Source organism: Schistocerca piceifrons, chromosome 5, assembly GCF_021461385.2.
Source record: "Schistocerca piceifrons isolate TAMUIC-IGC-003096 chromosome 5, iqSchPice1.1, whole genome shotgun sequence".
NCBI classification, from domain to species: Eukaryota; Metazoa; Arthropoda; class Insecta; order Orthoptera; family Acrididae; genus Schistocerca; species Schistocerca piceifrons.
Window position 1 is genome coordinate 251,448,677 of NC_060142.1, and position 24,107 is coordinate 251,472,783.

General features: G+C 40.3%; 1 protein-coding gene across 7 annotated transcripts in view; it reads left to right on the forward strand.

Annotated features, from left to right (window-relative positions):
- Positions 1–17,043, forward strand: part of LOC124798186 (eukaryotic translation initiation factor 4E-binding protein Mextli) — a 135,769-nt gene extending 118,726 nt beyond the window's left edge. For 6 of the 7 annotated variants that reach the window (XM_047261478.1, XM_047261475.1, XM_047261480.1 and 3 more), the window contains 2 exons: positions 11,259–11,389; positions 16,388–17,043. In XM_047261478.1, the coding sequence (XP_047117434.1) occupies positions 11,259–11,389; positions 16,388–16,495 (239 nt within the window). In that variant the 3' untranslated portion in view covers positions 16,496–17,043. Of the gene's footprint in view, positions 1–11,258; positions 11,390–16,242; positions 16,299–16,387 lie in introns of all 7 variants that reach the window. The other variant, XM_047261479.1, reaches the window with a different exon arrangement.
- Positions 17,044–24,107: the final 7,064 nt, after the last annotated feature.

The window sequence follows — 24,107 nt, forward strand, 5'->3', positions numbered from 1 at the left end:
ACATTTACAGTTCCACCTTGTGACTTACCAGTCCTGGCAAATGCTATTGGGCTTGAAGAATCGCCGATGATGTAGTATTTTGTAAATAACATATCTGATGACCAATATAATATGTGAAAGCTTAGCTTTTCTTGTAGCTATACTGTGTCTATATTAATTTAAACCATTAACTTTTTGTATTTGTTATGCTACTTAAGAGATGTTGCTATTAGTTGGCGAGATCGTGACATGAACTGTGATTGGCTTACAAAAGTGTATAACGCAATCTCGTTTTCAGTGCATCGGAAACTACTGTGCATATGTGCTGGAATTTGTATGTATACTTTCGTAATATGAAAATATACAGTGTATGTTTTGTCATGCATCGAAGATCCTTCCAAAGTGTGTTGCTTTTTGCTGGGTTTAGTTTCCTAAAGTTTTATGCCGGTGTATAAGACCCATACTATTCAAAGGATCGATAAGCTTTACAGTTCCAATGGAAAGTATATTGTCACTTTAACATTAAAAAGATATGTACTTTCATCCTGAAAAAGTGTATTATTAACCGGAAAACTTGGGAGAAATCTGTGAATATACCCCCCCCCCCCCTCCACATATGTTCCACATATGACATCATTGGGATGGTACAGCACGAGGCTTATGAACTGTGAGCCAGAAGTCCCACATTATTCCTAACTGCACTGTCCATTGAAAAATATTCATAGCCTCCTGAATATTTTCACATACCTTTCAACACATATTTTCTTTCCGTGAGGATCGTTTGTAGTTCCTGATTTCTTCACAGTGCTGTTGCACAGTCAGCATATGACAAAGCCGGAGAGACTTTCCTGGAAAACTACAAGTGGCAAGTACAACATTACTTCCATTAGTGACCCTCATGTAAGCAAGTACATTCTCAGGTTTGTGGTTTGAGGGGTTACTGAGTGACAAGAAGTCAATCTTGTCATATGAATATTTTGGATTAACACTGTATTAATATATGGAGTGGAACAACCACATAAGTTCAGTTGTCTGCAAAGGAAGTGGCAGACCAAGCTGCATTTGTAGAATACTTGAAAACTGCTGTCTTGTCTACAGAAGTGATTGTATAAAAAATGCTTGTATGATCTATATTTCCATACTGACAAAGTGTAAGAGAGCGCTATCAGGCTGGACTAATATGAGACACAGATCATATGTGATGGGTCGTGCGAATAAGACTCTCCTTGACTGCCAAGAGAGTAATAGAGATGTTAAAAAAAATCTTAATTGGCACACACTCAAAGATTGCTGCACATCATGCAAATACGTGATACCTGAATATTCCTGAGGCTCATACATTTCAACCTGCAGATGTTATGCTGATAAAAATCAGGCAAATAACAGCATGGCTATAGCCATGTAAACAATCACTTTTCCCTTGCTCAATCTGTGAATGTGTTGTCATACATGATACAAAAAGTACTCTCTCTGACTCACCATAGTGATTTGCGGAGTAGATGTAATCATCATCATCATCCTATCTTCCCATATTATATCAGTTCAGAGCACTGTCAAGCTGAGGTTGACTTTGTTGTCTGAACAGCTGTACCAAGTGAACATTAATGGTGTGAATCTGAATAATAGCAGTCCTGACCAATCACCGTTTATGTAACTGATCGTCTTTTGTGAAGTTTTTACACATTGCAGAACAATCCACATATGTACTCCCATTTCTCGGGGTCCAGCAGGCATAATATCGTGGCAAGCAACCCTACCACCACCATCAGGTGCAAACCTGTCAGTGCATCTGATAATTGCAACAGTGTTTGCTGTAATATTATGCCCATTAGACACCAAAAACCAGCTATAAATCCAGGGACTTTTCTGTCAACAAATATGCAGGGAACAGCTAAAGAATAACTTCTTTCACACACCTATGACTGCTACCCAGCAACTAGATCGTCCTCTTCTTAACATTGCTATAGAATTCAGGCTTCCTATAAGCAGTGGAAATCCGTTCCATCCCCTCCTGCGGATCCGGGGGCTAGAATAGGCCCAAGGTATTGCTGCCTGTCGTATGAGGTGACAAGGAATTTCAAACGTTTCGGCCTTTATGTGATGGTCCCCTGTAGGATTTGACCTCTATTCTTCAAAATTTTCCCGAAGAGCAAGCCAATTGGAGAAGGGCGCCTTACAAGGTGCATCGTGCCCATCGTGCATTGAGATCTTTAGCCCACTTTCTCGTCGCATTGCAGTTCTGTCCATTCTCCATCTCTTGGGTGAAGACACCTTCCTGGGTGCGTTTTCCCCCATGCACTATGCGCTGTCAATTTCTGTGTCGACGATGACCGTGGACTTATTTGCGCCTGATATCCATCACGGTAGCCAGTCCGTTGTGGTGGGTCTGCCATGTACCCTGTTGGCTGTAGCCCCCTGACCACACAGGGATAGCTCTGCTGATGCCTGTGCCGTTACTCCCCACGTATGCCAAGGGGTAGATGGACATCCCCCTGCGGCATCGGGACTCCCGCCAATGGCCATCCTGCCAGGTGGCTTTTGCTGCGGCTGGGTGGCGCCCATGGGGAGGGCACGTGGTCGGAGTGGATGGCATCAGGGCGGATAACACACGAAGCATAGTCCATCATCTCTTGCTGGTGGTGAAACACCAGCAGTCTCTAAACAATCAAGAGTTCAATTAACGCACAGAAGTACGATCCCAAATCGTTCCCCTCCCTGGCCACACTATGGGAGGAACGTCAGGCTAAGGATGGCAGCGGATCTTACTTCACTCGGTACCTTGTATGCTCGAGAGCTGATGGGGAATCTTTCAAGACGATGAAGCATCAGTTTTTTGTTGAGCATTTAGAGGACAAGTTCGGGGAGGTGGCGGGCTTGTCCAAAATGAGATCTGGGTCAGTCTTGATCAAAACAGCATCCTCCGCCCAGTCACAGGAGTTACTCGCTTGTGGCAAGCTGGGGGATGTTTCTGTAACCATCACATCCCATAAGAGCTTAAATATGGTATCATATTTCACAGAGACCTTCTTTTGCAGTCTGACGATGAGGTGCGCGCCAACTTAGAGCGCCGAGGTGTACATTTCTTCCGGCGTGCCCACCGGGGTCCGAAGGCTAATCAGGTTGCCACCGGTGCCTTCATCTTTGCCTTTGAGGGTGATACATTGCCCGAGAAGGTGAAGGTGATGGTCTACTGGAGTGATGTAAAGCCCTATATCCCTCCTCCAAAGTGGTGCTTTAAGTGCCTTCTCGCTGTACTTCCAGCGTCACTTGCCGAGATTGTGGATGCCCATCACATCCCAATACTCCATGTACCCTGCCTCCCATCTGTGTCAACTGCGGAGAGCGCCATTCGCCTTGCTCGCCTGACTGCAGGATTCTCCAGAAAGAAAGTAAAATCATGGAGTACAAGACCCTGGACCGACTGACCTACATTGAGGCTAAGAGAAAATTTGAACACCTGCATCCTGTGTGTACGACATCGTCTTAAGCCGCTACTACAACAGTTCTGGCACCGACAGCTCTGCCAACCCAGGTCACCTCTCAGAGCCGGAAGACTACACCTGTCCCCTTGATGGTGGGGGGCATTTCCCTCCCTCTTGCTCCTGCACCACCTACTTCGGGACAACACCCTCCCCCCCAACAATCGGGGATGTCCATCCCCACTTCTAAGCCGAAGAATAAGTCGTCTTCGGCTTCTCTCACTAGGGGTCCCTTGGTCACTCCTTTTCCAGGTTTCTTGTAGTGGGAAAGGTGACACCCGTCAGTGGCTGAAGAGCCCAAAAGCAGCTGATCGTAGGACTTCATGCTCATCCTCAGTCCCAGAGACTGTGCTAGTGAAGTCCCCCCAGCCAGGGAAACCCAGAAGCAGCAAGAGAAATCAAAAAAGAAAACCCCTAAGACCAAAGAAATTTCGGTGGCACCCACATCACCGCTACCTACAAATTCTGTGTTTGAGGATGGGGTGGAGATTTTGGCATCCGCTGAGGACCTAGATCTCGTCAGACCCTCAGACACAATGGATATAGACTGCTCAGGCAATAAATCGGTGGCAGCAGGTGACTGAGGCGTAAACTGCCTCGTTGAATGTTCCATGCCTACCCAGTCTCACGATGTCATCCTCCAGTGGAATTGCGAAGGTTTTTTCCACCATCTGGCTGAGCTACGACAACTGTTAAGCTTTACACCTGCTATCTGCATTGTCCTCCAGGAAATCTGGTTCCCAGCAATGCGGATCCCTGCCCTCCACAGCTATAAGGGATATTACAGGAACCGTAGCGACTATAATTGACTGTCAGGTGGAGTTTGCGTTTATGTCCTAAACTCGGTCTGTAGCGATCATGTACCCCTTCAAACCCCTCTTAAAGCTGTGGCTGTCAGGATAAGGACAACACAGGAAATAACGGTCTGCAATGTATATCTTCCTCCAGATGGTGCAGTACCCCTGAATGTATTAGCTGCATTGGTTGATCAATTCCTTATACCTCTCCTACTTCTGGGAAATTTTAAGGCCCATAAACCCTTGTGGGGTGGTACCTTGCTTACTGGCTTAGGCAAAGACATCGAAACTTTACTGACGCAATTTGACCTCTGCCTCTTAAATACTGGGGCCGCCACCCATTTCAGTGTGGCTCATGGTAGTTACTCAGCTATTGATTTATCAATTTGCAACCCAGGACTTCTCCCATCATCTATCTACTGGAGAGCACGACTTTGTATGTGGTAGTGACCATTTCCCCATCTTCCCAGTGTCAGGGGCACGGACACCTGACCAGATGGGCTTTGAACAAGGCGGACTGAGGAACTTTCACCTCTGCTGTCACCGCTGCATCTCCCCTATATGGTAACATCGATGTGATGGTTGAGCAGGTGACTAGGACAATTGTTTCTGTGGCAGAAAATGCGATCCTTCGCTCTTTAGCGTGCCCGAGGCATAAGGCAGTCCTTGGTGGTCGACGGAAGTCGCTGAAGAAATTGAGGAGTGTTGGCGAGCTCTACAGCGGCATAAGTGGCAGCCTTCCCTGGAGCACCTCATAGCCTTTAAACAGCTCCGTGGCCATGTTCGCTATCGTATCAATCAACGGAAAACGTCTCCACCATTGGGTGTCACGTTCCCAAGTCTGGGCAAAGATCAAAAGTCTTTTCGGGTACCAGGCCCCAACAGCTGTCCCTGGTCTTATCTCAAATGGTGAGTTATGTACCGACACAAATGCGATTGCCGAGCATTTTGCTGAGCACTATGCTTGAGCCTCTGTGTCCGGTGTATTACCCCGAGCCTTTCGCATTCTCAAACGGTGGCTGGAAGGGAATGTCCTCTCATTCACTACACACTGCAGTGAATCCTATAATGCCCCATTTACAGAGTGGGAGCTCCTCAGTGCCCTTGCAAATTGCCCCGACACAGCTCCTGGGCCTGATCGCATCCACAGCCAGATGATTAAACATCTCTCATCTGACTACAAGTGACATCTCATTGTCATCATCAACCGGATCTGGTGCGATGACGTTTTTCCATCGCAACGGCGGTAGAGCACCTTCATTCTGGTACTCAAACCGGGTAAAAACCCGCTTGATGTGTATAGCTATCAGCCCAACAGCTTCACCAATGTTCTTTGTAAGCTGCTGGAATGTGAAGTATGTTGGCGGTTGGGTTGAGTCGGGTCCTGAAGTCACGTGGCTTGCTGGCTCCATGTCAGGGCAGCTTCCGCCAGGGTCGCTCTACCACTGATAATCTTCTGTCCATCGAGTCTGCCGTCCGAACAGCCTTTTCCAGACGGCAACACCTGATTGCCATCTTTTTTTTTTACTTACTTAAAGCATTTGACACTACTTGGCGACATCATATCCTTGCCACATTGTATGAGTGGGGTCTCTGGGGACCACTCTCGATTTTTATCCCAAGCTTCCTGTCGCTCTGTACTTTCCGTGTCCAAGTTGTGGCCTCCCATAGTTTCATCCGTATCCAGGAGAATGGAGTCTCGCAGGGCTCTGTATTGAGTGTCCCTCTATTTTTAGTGGTCATTAACAGTCTAGCAGCAGCTGTTGAGCCCTCCGTCCGTCTCACCTTCTCATTATGCAGACGACTTCTGCATTTCGTACTGCTGCTCCAGTACTGTTGCTGCTGTGTGGTGCTCCCAGAAAGCCATCCACAATGTGCAGTCATGGGCTCTAGCCCACGGCTTCCAGTTTTCAGCCGCAAAGTCGTGTGTCGTGCACTTCTGTCAGCGTCGTACCATTCATCCGGAACCCGCGCTTTGCCTTAATGACAATCCACTCACTGTAGTGGAGACATATCAGTTCCTAGCACTGGTTTTCATTGCTCAATTGACTTGGCTTCCTCATCTTCATCAGCTTAAGCAGAAGTGCTGGCAGCACCTCAATGCCCTCCATTGCCTGAACAACACCAATTAGGGTGCAGATCACTGTACACTGCTGCAGCTTTACAGATCCCTTGTCCAATCCCGAATTGCCTATGGTAGTGTGGTTTATGGTTCGGCAACGCCTTCAGCATTGCATTTACTCGACCCTGTGCTCCACTGTGGGGTTCGATTAGGGACAGGAGCTTTTAGGACGAGTCCGGTTACCAGCGTACTGGTAGAGGCTGGTGTCTCTCCGCTGCAGATAAGATGTGCGCAACTACTCGCCAGTTACACAGCACACATTCATAGTTCCACTAAGCATCCGAATTACCGTCTACTTTTCCCAACCGTGGCAGTCCATGTCCCGCATCGGCAGCCCAGATCGGGGCTAATGATTGTGGTTCGCGAGTCGTCCCTTCTCTTCGGACTGGAGTCCTTCCCTTTACCATCTCTGCATGCGGGCTGTTATGCCTCCATGGTGTACACCTCGGCCACAGCTTCGTTTGGACCTTTTGCATTGCTCTAAGGACTCTGTTAACCCCGCCGCTCTCTGCTGTCACTTCCTCTTTGTTCTTGACATGTTCCAGGGCTCTGAAGTGGTTTACACAAATGGCTCAATGGCTGATGGTCATGTAGGCTTCGCATATGTTCATGGAGGACATATTGAGCGGCACTTCTTGCTGGTTGGCTGCAGTATTTTCACTGCAGAGCTGGCAGCCATATCTCATGCTCTTGAGTACATCTGCTCTCGCCTTGTTGAGTCATTTCTCCTATGTGCTGACTCATTGAGCAGCCTGCAAGCTATTGACCAGTCCTACCCTCACCACCCTCTGGTAGCGTCCATTCAGGAGTCCATCTGTGCCCTGGAACAGTTCTACAGTTCCGTGAGGTTTGTGTGGACCCCAGGACATGTCAGAATCCCGCTAACGAACTTGCTGACAGGCTGGCCAAACAGGTGACGCGGAAACTGCGTCTGGAGATAGGCATCTCCGAAGCTGACCTGCGTTCTGCCTTACACCACAGGGTTTTCTGGCTTTGGGAGACGGAATGGCATAACAGCACTCACAACAAACTGCGTGTCATTAAGGACACTATGAATGTGTGGAAGTCTTCCATGCAGGCCTCTCGCAGGGAATCAGTTGTCCTCTGCCGGCTCCACATTGGCCATACGTGGCTAATGCGTGGTTATCTACGCCTACTCTGTCGCTGTGTCTCTCAAATGACAGTCATCCACCTCTTGCTGGACTGCCCACTTTGATGCTCTGCGGCAGACTTTTAACTTACCCAGCACCCTGCCTTTGGTGTTGCGCGACAATGCCTCCACAGCAGCTTTAGTTTTACGTTTTATCCGTGGGAGTACATTTTATACTTCTTTTAGCACATCTCCCTGTGTGTCCTCCACCCTAGTGCTTTTATGATGGAGGTTTTAATGTATTGCAAAGTGGCTGGCTTTCCCTTTTAATTCTTGTGGTTGGCCAGCCACTGTAATCTGCTTTCATGTTTTGCTCTCCCGTTTCCAGCGTCTCTCTGTTGTTTTCTCGTTCTCTTTTGTTACTTTTAGTGTTCATTGCCTTCCCTTCATTCTTGAGGCTTTTCCTCTCTTTCCATTTTGTGTTGTATGTTTCGTCTGTTTTATTCTCACACTTGTGGCATTGTTTTATTAGGAACAAGGGACGGATGACTTCGCAGTTTGGTCCGTTCTCCCGCCTTTAAACCAACCAACCAAATCCACTCCATCATTGTTGCTTCTGCAAGTATTGAAATTTCATCTTCATTGAACTATAAACAGGTGGCTATACTTTTATTAAAAGTTTAAATGAAAAGTTAGTTGAGTTCTTAACTAGCTTCCTCTCTGCCTGATGGGCATATATTTTACTCATACTCCCTTCACTTCCTATATATATTGCAGCTTCAGAAGATTGTCTTACTAACCTCTTTCCCTGCAATTATGTGATGAAAATACTTGTTCCAGAATTCACTACATGCCCAAGAAATTGCACTCAATGTTGTTTGAACACTGCAGTGTTGTACTAGACAGAGTCCTGTTGGACCTACTCGAAACTTTAACAGATAACTTGATAAGTTAATTCATACAGTGTAATATGGACTTCAAACCATTGTGCATCTTGATTTCTCCTCCTCCTCCTCCTCCTCCTCCTCATCTTCCTGCTCCTCCCCCCATCTCCTGTCCCCAAATTACAAAGATTGCTCCAGGTTAATCCATTGAAATATGTTTTTTTGAGAACAGATTTGTCATTGGAATAAGATTATTTTCTTCTCTGCATTTTTATTTTTCTCACAACACAAGTATCAAAAAAATATGAAGTATACTTTTTCTAAAAACCTATAACATCATAATCATTCGCTTACAGTTTAGTTGTGTTGTTATATATCGTGAAACATTTGTCTGCCTGAAAGGCGACTTTACATATGTTACATTCAAAAGAGGTATCCCCACGATGCTCTCGATCTTAACAAACTTTGAACCTTCTGATGAAGAGAGCTCTTTTCTTCTCAGTTGATGCTATTTTTCATGGAAAATGTCGTTAGCGGATTTTGTGCATTGCTTGGTTGTCCCTTACAATGTAGCCTGGGAGAATTACAGTCTTCAAGACCTGCTCTGCCACAATGTGCCAGAAATTTTGGCGTCGTCATCCTATTGGGTGCTGGGTTCAGTAAGTGGTAAATTACATTGGCATTCAGTGGTGCTATGTCCAGAAGATACATTTTAATTTTCTTATATCACTTGACATATCTTCTCATAAGTGGGTACAAGGAAAGACACTGGTTGTGTACACATACTCTGGTCTATCAAGAAGTGTTAACAGTAGTTGAACGTTTCTTTTATCTACTCATTTCACAGCAAGAATAATGTTTAAGATACAAATGTATGTTCTCTCCTCAGGTTAATTCCACTGAATATGGCCTGCATATTTTTAATTATTCATCTTAGGGTCTTACAGACCCAACAGCGTGAGTGCTCATAGCTAGTAAGTTTCTAAACAAGTTGAGACAACTGTAGTTGTTCACATAAGTAGTTCTCCACTCCCCAAACTCTCTCACACAGTTGAAGCACATTATTTTCACTTGCAGGACATTAGGCAAGCACAGCACCACTTTCTTCCACTTTTCCAGCATATATCTTCAGATTATAGCAGTACCCATTTTCCTTTATATATATCTTTATGCAAGATTTAGCTCCCTTTGCTAGATTAAATTAAACATATGGGAGTCTGCCCCTAAACTTCATCAGACTTTCACTGATGTTGCCATTTTACTAGGAACAGATACTCAAAGTTCTGTAGGATTTTGTCCCAGATGCTGTAGAACTGTTGCTTCTATTTCAGATGTTGCAGTACAATTGCCAATTATCGGACAATTAGCTACATTGTTCCAGTCCCAATGAGCCCCTTTTAAGAGATTGCGGAACACTTTGTTGTAACATCGGCACACGTATAATGTGACACCAGGCTTTGCTGTACTTAGTTTCCCCATCCTCCAGAATGCAGCTTATTGATGCCTCACTTTGTGTCATTGCCTTCATTATTACTTGCATCACTGATATCACACTGTTCCAAAGTACACTGAGTTTTTGCAGCTTCTGCTTCGTAAAGGTCAGGCATGTTGTCACTCAGATCACAAATCGCAGACTAAGCTCGAATTATTGCTTCAGTGTCACAAACATAAAACTAGTGCCGCCCACTGGTGTAGCTCAGAATTATTACAGAAGAGCCATATGTTGAATTCACAGCACTGTGACAGGATTACCCATCATTTTACTGCAATACAAGGTGCTGATACGACAACTATACTTGTCACTGTAGGTGAATATGATAAAGAAACAATAAGTAACAGACCAATACAGCAGTTGAAGACTGAATCCTTTCCCACTCCCCCCCCCCCCCCTCCCCCCGCTCCCCTCCCCCCTCTTTCCCAAGCAAATGTACTGTAATAAGAAAAAGTAAAAAAGAAAATATTGATTTAAAGATCTACTTGTTTAAAAACACTAATGGTAATCTTATTTAACTTCAAATAGAAAAGCACTTTTATAAGTATGTCACTTACCTTCTCCTTAACTTTGAAACCGTGAATGAAAACTGAGTGAACACTTTTTTCATCAAAAAAAATCCCAAGTTCCCCAGTGGAATTTGGAAAAAATTGAATTTGTAAAAACCTCCAACGCTGAATTGTAAAATTTGTTCCTTGAATATGAATAAATGTGAAATATCCCGAACAGTTTACCTTTCAGAATAGCTCACTAGTCAATATTAACATTTTTGTTCATTATAAATGCTAGTGTTTTCACAGAACATTGCACATATGTCCAAACATAAAGTAAAACAAATTGGAGACTAACAAAAAGTTCAAATTTTGGCAGAATTGACAGAAAAGGCAAGACACATTACAGGAAATAGTACAAGTAATGAAAGGAGAGAAGTCACTCACAAATGAAGGTCGATAGAGAGGTACAAATTACCGTGTGAACCTGAATGACTTGTCAACTTACAGGAGATTGTTAATAGCAGTCTTAGCTATTGTTTTTCTGTGAAAGGAAAGGCCAAAGTTATATGATGAAGAGATGTGTAAACATTGTTTGTTTTCATTGCTGGTTTCACGTAAAACATTACCTCCCTCTTCTTTTTGTTAACATGTTTTGAAGTAGTGCTGCCAGTGTGGATGCAATCTTCAAATGAGATTGAGGGAAGATAGATACCAATGAGATTTTACGCACACACACACACACACACACACACACACACACACACACACACACACACACGAGCGCGAGCGCGCGCGCAATTACGAAACTTTCTCCTCCAAGTATACACTCCTGTAATCTTCATAACTATATTTTCAAGTGAAGTATAATTTAAATTAATGAATACCACATGATTTCATAACAACACAGCCAATCTGTTGCAGGTTCTCAGAAAGAGCCTTCGTACCTGTATACACGTGAACAGCTTCTGCGTTTTTCATTATCAAAGTGTGTAAAGAACTTGCCAGATGATTGGGAAAGGATCTGCAGAGAATATCCAGCAATAGTAACAAAGGTATTCTGACTTTTTCAGAGACTAATTAGATATAGAACATTAACTGTGCATGTTACTGTTCAATCCAAAATGCCCCTTCCATCGATGCTGTCTCGAGTCCGTAATATTAAATATTAGATATTAATGTGGTATCATATTATACCAAAAACTAATTCATATAATACTCCAAATAAATTTTGCATTTTGATTTCTGCAATGACTTTTAATTCAAAACTGGTATCATCTAAATATAAGTGTCCATATTTCTGTTGTTCTGGTTGGTCACTACAGTAGTTATTTAAAAACAAAAAAATTCAGTCCTCCCTGTTAAAATGCATTGAATGTCTTGAATATGCATTCATCAGTAGTTGAGTTAGACAAAATTACATTGTATAGCAGTATGTTGCTCCTCTTACCTTTTAGTAATTGACAGTACCAGACATGTGAATCAGAGCATTTGATTGCAGGCAGATAATTTATTTACAGTAGATGAGACACTCTTTACAGCTTGTGCAGGTGCAGTGCATTTCAGTGTTACCATGTCGAGAGTTACAGTTGATTCCTCTGATTTGGGCAAAATTGCTGCCACTACAGTTAACTGCTATGGGCAGTTAGATGTTTATGACAAGAATTGCTATGAAATCTTGTGGATCGCAACAACAGATAGATGGATCACACTACAGCAAATTGTGCAAATCAATGATGGACAGTTGGTGCACAGTCATACCAGTCAAAACTAACATATCACTATAAGAAGTAGAAACCAGAAGATCACACTAGTATCTGTACTCTCCGTGTCAGAGCTTATTGTAGGCTTAGGTTCACAGCAATCTGAAATTCATACAAGTTGGTACCAGAGTAAGAATATGCCAAACTGCAGTAAGTTATGCACCTCTCTCACTAATTGGGCACCTTACGGGCTGGTGGTGGGGTACTTCCATTTGGGGAATATTTACACAGGATAAAATGACATTGGCAAGTTGCTCAAATGAGACACACATGCCTTAGATATAGGTTTGACCAGTCTCTGAAAATTAGGGAGGAGGACACGTGATGGATCTTGGATCAGGATGACTTACAGAATCCAGGTCATGACTTGTCATCCATCAGTAGGGTGAAAAGGGATGCTTCACAGTTTAGTAGTGACCCTAATTTAATTGCTCATGAATGCAGTTCCCATTGTGGATGTATGATGATCAAATTTGTAAAATATTTAAACTTCTGCAACTTGAAAAATTAGTTATACTAAGACATAAGCAAAAGGAAGCAATAGAACAGTATTATTAAAAACTTTTCTCTGTTTTGTTGGTTTCATGTTATTGTATTTTGATGTTTCATAGATTGACATCAATTTCTACAAATGTTCTCTACCTCTTTCTTGGAGTCCTCTTTCTTCAGACTGATTTAGTGCTGTCATTCATCTCTCTTTATCTCACGATAGTTTCCATTGTTAAATTCGCTTCTAACCCACATTGTAAGTAATCTGTTTTACGTTTTCGAATCCTTATCACATCCTGTAATTTTTTTGTCTACTGCTAGTTAGTTACTGTCAAATCTTTAGCCCATGTTCTACTCACTTCTTTGTTTCTCTTTCTTCTCTTCCATTTTTGTTTTTAATTTTTCAAGAAACGTTTAATCTCTGTACAGTAAAAACTCACTTTGAATGGTAAAGTAGAAATCTTTCAGATATATGACACGTAAGAGACACTAACCAGTTAGTTAGCTTCATAGACTGCTCTCTCATGCACATTACAGAAATCTGCTGAAAAACTGTTATAAGAGATTTTATTTTAAATGAGCTCACCAAATGATATACTTCCCCAAATACAGAGCTGACAACCAATAAATTCTTTTTCCCTGAACATGACACTGCTGAAAACACTTTCGGGGAAAACTCATACTAACAGTGACCTGTGCAACAATTTAAATACTGTATCAAGTCTCAAAAATCTCGATTTAATATAAACAACCAGAGCAGTGAGAAAGTATCATTTGGGAGGAAGAGGAGGGTGGTGTGTGTGTGTGTGTGTGTGTGTGTGTGTGTGTGTGTGTGTGTGTCCAGCCATCCAGATTCACATTTCATGTGCTATTCCTACAGTGCTTCACACAGCGGTTCCCTAAAAGATGCTTTGAAAGATTTTCTTACCCAGATCGAACATCTGCCCTGACACTGACTTAGTTGTCGGTGGTACGTTAAACACTAATCTTCTTTTTCTCCATTTTTCATTTTACATCTATTGAAGGAGCTTCTGCTTGTATTCCAGTGGTCAAAAGTAATTACCTGATTACTGAAATTATCTGTGTACCTTACTTTTTGATATGTTGTTTGTGTTTTAGTAGGCAGAAACATTAAATAAGGTAATTTACTTTTGGGTCATATCAGATAACCTGTTTAAAATAAACAGGACACAGTTAATGAAAAACTCATATTAAACAGCTGCTGGATGCTTTTTAAGTTGATAGTCTATTCAGTCAGTGTTAATTTAAATGGTGTCAAAGAAGAACGTACAGAAAATATGACAAAATTTAAAACTACCAGTTTTTTTCAAAATATGCAATGTTTCTACAACCACACTTTGAAGAAACCATATTGCAGTGCAGCTGACTAGAGAATGATCAGAATTGTCATGTTGAAACGTGTTATGATTTTTATTTTTATTTTATTATTATTATTATTTTTTTTGGCAGTTCTAGTTAACAGCAGAAAAGTTCCCTTGCTAAATTTCAGCTGCCTATGTGAACTGAAGTCACTGAAAAACAGCTGTAAAGTAGGACATTCTTCATGCGGTTTCCATGGTTGAAGCTACATGGTGTACGCCCTGATTTAAATCAGTGTGTATTGCAGCATTGCTTTGTCACTTCTTTCATTGGGATGTGAGGCTAGCTATGAATAACTGACAGAAAGCGATTGTAAGATACTTAAATATTTGTAGACAAATACAGATTACGTTTTATCCATAATGTTCCTTCCAAATTACTATGGAGTGTCCAGAAATAAAAACAAAGATAGCAATATGTCAGTATTAATTTTATTCCTTGTAACTATTGCAGAAATGTGAAATATTTGTGCAATGTTCATAATATATGCTGAAGAGTCAAAGAAACCAGTACATCTGCCTAATATTGTATAGGGGCCCCGTGAGCACAAAGTAGTGCTGCAACACAACGTGCTATGCACTTGACTAATGTGTGAAGTAATGCTGGAGGGGAACCGACAACATGAATCCTGCAGGGCTGTCCACAAATCCGCAAGGTATGAGGGGTTGGAGATCTGTTCTGAACAGCACGCTGCAAGGCATCCCAGATATGCTCAATAATGTTCGTATCTGGGGAGTCTGGTGGCCAGCAGAACTGTTTAAACTTGGAAGAGTGTTCCAGGAGCCACTATGTAGCGGTTCTGGACATCTGGGGTGTTGCATTGTCTGGTGGAATGGCTCAAATTCATCAGAATGCACAATGGACATCAATGGATACAGATGATCAGACAGAATGATTACATATGTGTCAAATGTCAGATTTGTATCTAGATGAATCAGGGCTCCCATATCACTCCAACTGCACACTCCTCACACCATTACAGAGCCTCCACCACCTTGAACAGTCCCTTGCTGACATGCAAGGTCCATGGATTCACAAGGTTGTCTCCATACCTGTATACGTCCACCCACTCGATAAAATTTGACAAGAGACTCATGCGACCAGGCAACATGCTTCCAGTCATCAACAGTCCAGTGTCAGTTTGATAGCCTCAGGCGAGGCATAAAGCTTTGTGTCGTGCAGTCATCAAGGGTACTCAAGTGGACCTTGGGCTCTGAAAGCTCGTATTGATGTTGTTTTGTCAAATGGTTCACATGCGGACACTTTTTGATGGCCCATCATTGAAATCTGCAGCAATTTGTGGAAGAGTTGCACTTCTGTTGCATTGAACGATTCTCTCCAGTCATTGTTCATTTCATTCTGCAATCTTTGGTATAAAGTGTTTTATCACTTTTAACCTCACACATGCACTATTTAAATGTTCATCTAAAAGTTTAACTACCCTTTTGAACATCACATAATCTTCTATCGATGGCTTCGGTTGGTATTTGCTGTATATCTCCATAGAAGCATACTGCAAAACATTCAAAAGTTTCCCCATCACCTGCAAGGTTAGACTGTATGTTCAGAAAATTTTTTTGAAACTTGAACTACGGTCAGAAAGATGTTGCCAAATACTTTCCAGAAGCTAAAAGATAGTGCCTCAAAAAGTATCACATACCATGTTAACAAATGTTGAAATGTGGTTCCTTTTCAGCGAGTGCTGGGGTGGCAGTATTAGTAGTAGTAGTAGTAGTAGTAGTAGTAAGATGGCCACAATTCCCTGATAAAGTGCACAATGCTCACCGTAGTAGCAACTGGCTAAATCCTTAGGTATCCATCTCTTAGTTACTAGCACCAAGCAAGTAAATTAAAAAAGAAGAAGGAAAAACCCTTACTGTTTGCGGGCTTTTGAAATTTTGTGTGTGCATTTCACCTGACATTAACTATAAAGACAAAAAGTATCACTGCAGGTTTGAACATGACAAGTCTGATTACTCCGTTGAATGCCATATTCTGCCTAACTAAAACTTTCAGAAACTTGTCCATTGTGTTGATTTTGAGACACTGTTGTGCTAACTGAAAGATTTGTGCAGTTTAACATGTTAAATTGCTGTTTCCCTTTGCAAGTTAATGGGGATCAATTAATGTAGTGATCATACTAAAACATTCTGTTGAACTAATACTGCCAATTTTTAGTGTTTGCTTTTTTGCTATTGATTTCTTTACCTATATAACACAAAATGTCTGTCTGTTTCCTAACATGAATTGTGATGCTATGTGCTTTGGGCTTGTAGCAAGTGAAGGAATACAAGATCAATTTCTCGCATGCTGTTGCTGCATGTTAAGTGAGGTAAGGTTAAAATGTTTCACTATTGAACCTGTAACATACATATGTATTTGTGGATTTGAATTTTTGCTAATTGTAGTTTATTTTGACAGAATGCTGATATGTTTGATCCTGTGGCATATTCGAAGAAATGGCAAGAAGTGGAAGTAGTCACTGCAGTCATAAGCTCTACGGAAGTGGATCCAGCAGATGTTGAGTGACAGATGATGACTGAATATGTTCACATATTCTGTACTTCTTATTTTTACAGTGCTTTTCTTTGTTTTGCTTGTAAAATTCATGAATCCGAGACAAAATTAGGAGAATAAATATTATTCACACCTCTCATTCTGATCGTAATGTAGCTGCTCTGCTGTTCATGGCTGAACTGAACTGAATTGACAATTCAGAAATAATAATTGCTCTTCTTGGGTACCATCTCATAAGGACAGGGCAAGGGGGAATAAGTCACTTCACTGTTATTTATTTATTTTTTATTTATATAATATATTATTCATTTTACAGATTTATGTGCTGTTAAATTTCTTAACATTGTCTTTCATATTGTGAAATGTGAATCTCAAGACTCTTCTAGAGATTAGTACGTGCATTTCAGTTTTGTTGTTTGTACCTGTATAGGTAGCCAAAGAACATTTTATATTCTTTATTACATTGAAAATATGGAATGGAAGTCAAACCTACATTTGGAAGGGGTGAGGAGCAAGTTTGCTACTCCTACAGAGGATTTTTAAATAAAGAGATCACATTACTGGAGTTGTTTATAAAGTACACTTCCTTGTGGCACTTAAATTTTAGTTATGTGTTTAAATGACAATATTAGTGAATTTATTTTATTGCAAGCAATTGGGTAACTTGTGAAGATTTTTGAATGCAGTCTTTCTAATATTGTACATAAAATACAAGAAAAATTGATAGTTAAATTACTTTTGCTGATTTTTTTTTTTTTTTTATAATACATAGTTTGTATCATGTAGGACAATAAATGTATGACAACTTCACATTGAAAAGTACTCTGGTCTAGTTTTTGTGACAGTTCAATTCAATCCTGTGTGTCTCGTATAATCATCAGTAATAAGATTTTGCCTGAAATTTACCAACTTCACTAATATGAAGCCATCGCAAAACTGTATGAGGTTAAAGTAAAGCACTATTTCCATTTATTTTGTTATTATTGGTGTGGTGAATCTAAGAAAACATGCCCCATGTAGTTTATGAGGGCAAATGTAATACATGTGAGGCATTACTTGCTCACATTAGGAATGCAATAGACGAAATTAAGAACAACCCTGTGAAAGTGGAATGAGCAACAGAATCTGTTCATACAATTGCAGCTAAATGCATTGAACTTGGTGGAGACATTTTTGAACATTTATTGTGAATGTATTATGAAATTGTATGTACACTGTACAACTTCCTTAACACTGAGCTTTGTTTTTTCCGGTTTGGCATGAATTCATGTGTACTATGCTGTTACTAAAAGCAGATTATCTGACACATTCCTACAGTTTCACTTAATGTTATTCTTTTTCTAAAATTAAATTCTCTACATTTTACAAAATTAGTTCTTCACTTCTCTGGATGTTCTGGAAAACTACTGCAGATACTCATCTGGAACATGTTTTATTAGACTCACCAGATCAAAAAGAACAAAATAAGTGGAAATTGTGCTTTACTTTAACCTCGAACAGTTCTGTGATGGCTTCATATTGGTGAAGTTGCTAAATTTAAGGCAAAATCTTTTATTAGCTGTAACTCCATAACTAAACATTTTTAGACCTATGTTTATATGAACTTTTTTCATTAGTTTTACTTGTAGAATAAAATTAAAATAGTTGCATATCTTCGTGAATCACCCTGTATGTAGATTGTCTAGATTGGCATCAAATTACAACTTGTCAGATAGCAAAACATGGCTACTTTCCCACACCGCTTCTCATTCATATGTCTCTGGGTACTACACTATTGTGTGTATTACACTGTTGTGTTGGAGCACGCATCATAGACCTATGTGTTGAATTTAGTTACAGGGATAGTCTGTGTTCTGCACAGCATTGTTAGCACTGGTCACTTTAGTTGCATTATGCTTACTATTCCAACAATGTGAAAATCATAACATGGTCTCAGATGGTAATTAGTTGTGGAGAACAATACTTGGAAAGTGAGTTCGCAGTGATATTATTGTTCAGAGCAATACACTGCAATCGGATACCTCAATCCTACTAACCATGTTACATGCAAATCATTGGCTTATCATTCCGGAAGTCATATGGTTGATACTCCGGATATTTTACTCATCATTACTTAATTGTAATGTTCATACTTTGATAGAACCGCACCACTAATATTTGAACAATTCTGTCCTCATAATGTCATACATCTAACACAAGTAGGTAAGTTAAGCCTTTGAATGTCAAGGTACCGATGTAAAGTCACCCTCTACCAATGCTAGTACTGTCAGGGTGCTGATTCATCAGTACTCTGTTTTGTGATGATGGATGCATGATGCTTCGATTTAAATATGTAGGTCAATAACTGTAAACGTTTGAATGTCATTTCAGTGAAATATTGGCGTTAGATTATTCTGTTACTTTGTTCATTTGTTGCAATCATGTTTTTGCAGTACATTCTACATTCTTGTTTTTATGTAGCACCATTATTTACTGTTTCTGTGTTCTTTTTCTTTAAGTTAGTGTTTACAGTTTTTCCCCTCCTTTTGTGGTTTTTTAATGCAACTTACACCAGGCCAAAGCAGAGGACTTAATTGATGGTGAAATTTGTGAACTTTTTGAAATTTACTAGTGATCCAGGGTGTTTTAGTGAAAGCAGCAACGTTTCATAAAGTGACAGTGATGCTTTTGGCTATATTGTACACAAAAGCGAAGGCAAAATGGAAGCTGCCAGGTATGTTGAAGTAATTGCACCTGAAACTCCACAGCCATTACCACACCCATTTCACAAGCTGCCTGGACAAAAGCATATGCTGCCAGTAGGATCTTCTGCAGTTTGCTGCAACTTATTGTAATTGAAACCAATCACTCAGCTAAGCAGTGTAGTTATAAAGATGCTGCAAATTTGTCCAGCCCATATAAAAATGGAAGAATGTGAGAGTAACTGAGAAGAGGAAACTTCCTGGTAGATTAAAACTGTGTGTTGGACTGAGACTTTAACTTTGGACCTTTGCCTTTCGTAGAGAAGTGCTAGTTCTGTAAGGTTCACAGGTGAGCTTTTGTGAAATTTGGTTGGTAGCTGATGAGGTACTGGCAGAATTAGGGCTGTGAGGACAAGTCATGAGTCGTACTTGGGTAGTTGAGTCAGTAGAGCATTTGTGTGCGAAAGGCAATGGTCCCGAGTTCAAGTCTCGGTCTGGCACACAGTTTTAATCTGCCAGGAAGTTTCATATTGGTGCACACTCTGCTGCAGAGTGAAAATTTTATTCTGGTTAAGAGGTTTTATAGGTTGCTTACTAAATATGAGACTCAATAAAAGGCCCACAATGCTCACATATTGGAGCACAAAACCATTTTAGCATTTCCATGGTTTTGTAAAATGTTTTCTACTTACCATTTTATTTAGGTGTCTTACAATACAAAAGTCTGTTTTGTTGGTAGTGAGAAGTTTCCTGCACCAAGCCATCATGATTATGACTGATACAACAAAGAAAATAATCATGTTTGACAATATAAAGTAATTGGATGAATAAAAAATCTACTCACCTAGTGGCAGCAGGAGAACAGGCATGTAAAAAGAGGTTTTATATTTGCAAGCTTTCGCAGCCAGTGGTCCCTTCTTCCGGCAGAAGAATTGAAAGGAAAGCAAGAAGGGTGAACAGAAAGGTTTAGGGGAAAAGGGAAGAGTTCATAAAAGTCACCCTGAATACTGGGTTGGGAGATTTACTGGATGGGATGAGAAGGAAACCCCTGACCTGCAGTTCTTAGTAACTTTTCTGAACCTTACCCCTTTTCCTAAACTTCTCCAGTCCTTTTCCTTCACCCCCCCTTCCTTTTGTCAACCTTTCTGCCAGGAGGAGGAGCCACTGGCTCCGAAAGGTTGCACACACAAAACCAGTTTTTTGTGTGTTTTCTTCTGCTGCTGCTTGGTGAGTAGATTTTGTATCTATCTGATGACTCGTGGGATATAATACCAGCCATTGGCTGATCGTGCCAATGGTATTGTTAGGTTTCATTACACACCAATGGACAGCTTATCATTGATGAAAGTCTAGTTGGTACCAAATGTTGCTCTTTCCTCGTACCATATTTGCCATGCAAACACCACCACTGATGGGTAATTTAAAATCCTGGATGCTCTGTGACTCCATAACTCGCCGTTGTCTTGGGTTTTATACTTGCAAAGGTGCCAAAAGCCAAGGAGAGATGACAAAGGTTCAGGCAATCATTTGAACCAGGGATATCACATCTTTGTGGACAACTTTTTTGTGTCAGTACCACTTGTTAAAAACAACTAAATTAGGTACATAGATTCTTGGTACTGTAAGAAAAAACATAAAATGTTTGCCAGAGCAATTTAAAAAGAAATTTGCAATTGGGGAAAAGATGTAACGTAAGTCAGGTTCAGTACATATGTGTGCATACCAAGAGGAAAAAAAATCCCAGCGAACCATTGTGCTTTTATTGTAAAGTAAAGTTGCTGCTGGTGACTTTGAAGTCCAAAATAAAAATTAAATGGTAAAAAAAAGGCCAGAGGTAATACACCAGGTGGAATAGGCACATTTGACATGATGTTGTATACATCTTTGAACGAGAGAACTCCTCTCTGTTAATGGAAGAAGGTACCATTCAACATAATGTCAAGAATGCTAGTGATGATTTCTCTTATGTCATATTACTCAGAAGTACGTGTAGATTCTATCGGCAGAAGTGAGTCTCATTAAATTAAAGCACTGTGTTAAGTACTGCATAGGGAAACAGCCAAATTTATAATAATTTTTTTAAAAACCTTTTGCTTGGATCTTTCATAAATTAATGTGGAAAAATTATGAAGTCTATGCAAACCTAATAGCTTACATTCTTTTGTGGTTATGTGTTATTTTTTCATACTTTTAAATTGAATACAATGTGATATGTGGGAGAGTAAATAGAATGCTGCATAATAGTATAAATACATACGGCATTTCTAGCACACATCTCTCAAACATGGCTGACTGCAAAAATGTGAAACATGCTGTATCTTAATCTTGTGGTCATTTTGAGCTGCTGTAATCAATTTTTCCAAACCTGGGAAGATCCTGTAATAACATGGCTGGTAGATGCACAGTCAGCAGGGCACACGTGGGGGGAGAGATTGTGGTGTAGGTCGCGGGCGGGTGCTTTATTAGGGGAAATGCTGAGTGCTAGAGGGGAAATGTTATTCAAGAAGGTCTACTTTCACCTATGATTCGGTTATTATCTAAAAAGAATTCTGCTGAAAAAGCCACAATAGCAGCAATTTATTTTGACTTTGCTTGTAAACCGTTTGTAACTTTCAGATAAGCATCATGAGCATTTTGAGTAACATCTACATTTCTCTTATTGACGTATTAAAATTTATTTCTTTTGCCAAAACATAGCAGAATTTACACAGTGCCATCCCACTAAAATTACTTGCAGAAGCAATTGCGAGAGAATTCTGGAACAGTGATTTATTAAGTAAGAAACTGAGAAAAAGGAAGATTAATAGCTTATGAAAAAGCTCATCTTTATGTGCAAAAATAAACGTAATGTCTGCACTTGTGTTGTTCCACAACCCACAGCATTTCTCATTTCAGCTACTGTTGGTGGCCCTTAAGTTACATTCATTCCTTGAAAATGAAAATGTCTGTAGTTAGTGGAGTAACACAATAGGTAATGACAAAATACTCTCCTCTTTGCGTGCTATCATTTGCAGAAAATCTTATTTCAATATCTTGAACCTCTACGAAGAGAAATATTGTGGGTATTTCATTCTGCCTTTATTGCTGGCATGCGTGACCACAAAGGAGTGTGTTACATCAGATTGAATTTCTCGAGATTGGTGACAGATGGAGACCTCTGCTGAAGACTAAAGAAATATTCAATATTTTAGCTAAATTTCATACACAGCCATGTTATGTAATATGCACTAAACTCAAAATCATAGTGACCCCTACTTTTCATTTTAAACTTTTTTGAATTTCACGCAGTGCATTCCTTAAATGCAAATATCAAAATAACTTTTACCATTAACAAAATGATGGGCATGTCATCATGAAGGTGACATATAGTTATAAGTAACACAAAAATGATTTTTTCTGAATGGTTTCTTTAAAAATGTCCGACAAAGATTGCAGGGCATGAGCTTAGATTTTGATGTCATTGATTGGCTGAAAGTGGACAAACAATGACAGCCTCCCCTTCTGAACAAACAAATGAACTTGTTCAGAACTTCTAATTAAAACTGGCCCTAGCTCATCGGCCACCGTATCCTTTGTGGACTCTGTTGGCAACTTAGTAGTGTCTTTGAGTTGATGAGCTATTGCAAGAAGCCAGCCAATGTCGAAAAGTGCTTGAGCAGGGAGCCATGTTTGTGTTGCGACAGTATATTATTTGCCCACAACTGCTGCTACATTTTACTCTGTTTGACTTTTAATCGAGTTCCTAGTTAATTTCATCTTGAACTATGTCTGTTAAGATGAGTGTTGCTTGCCCAATGTGTAAAATAAAGTGAAGAAAGAAAATTGTACTACACAGTCAGGCCTACAAATTATTTATTTATTATTATTTTTTAAAAAGGGAATACTATGAAATAGAAATGGAGAATGGTGAGCCCTTAATCCAAAATAAAGAAGAAAAACTGTTGCCGTGGTATGGAACGAACAGTAAAATGTTGATTATGAGAGTGAAACAACAAAACTGTTAAGGGAAAAAAAGACAACCAAGGAACAACCAAATGATGATTTTCAGAGCACTATCATTCATCACTGTGTAATTATTATAAGAGAAAGGAATATCTTGCGCAATTGCAACTGCTTGTGTTGCTTTAGAAGCAGAAATGTTTTTAATAGCGGTAAAGGTTCATTGTGTGCAATGCAAAAAGATGTAGGCTTAAGTTATTCTTATAAAGGTGAAAAATATTAATAGAAAGGAATCAACGTGGGGATGCGGTAAGTTGGAAAATGAAGCCAACGTAATGTGTTTTGTGGTGGTGCATTGGACTGTTTTAAATAAATGATTTTCTGAAGAGATGAATAGTGTAGTTTTTTCAGTGGTAGTTAAGGACACCACTTACGATAAATCCTACGAGTTCATCATTCATTGTTTTTGACAATGCCCCCATACTATTCTGCTGTTCATCGCCAGACCAGTGTTGCTTCAAGGAAAGATAAAATTATTCAGAGGCTCAAAACATGGCATTGATTTGAAGAGGGCTTAGTTTCTAGAAATTGTGTCACAAAAGAAGCCACAATTTCCATTGTACATCATTGATTTACTTCTAATCAATAGGTTTGAGGTACCTCTTGCTGATAAGGACGTTAGGTCTACTGACTCTTTCTTATCAACAGGAGGTGTACACCATACATAAACATGTTCTGTGATGGGGGAACAGTGTACAAAGTAACTCATTGGCCAATGTCATATATTTTCATTGGTTGCAAGTCAAAGTTTGTCTTCTTTCATTAAGAGAAGTTACAGGTAAGTCAGGGAAAAAATCTCTGTAAGTAAGGTGTTTATAGAGAGATTTTCTTGTATGAGGTCTGTTCAAGAAATTCCGGAACTTTGTCCACAAATGTTTTCTGCACTTACCTTTTACTTTTTGTGCATGGTCTCCTTTGAAATATTCTTCTCCACAATTGACACA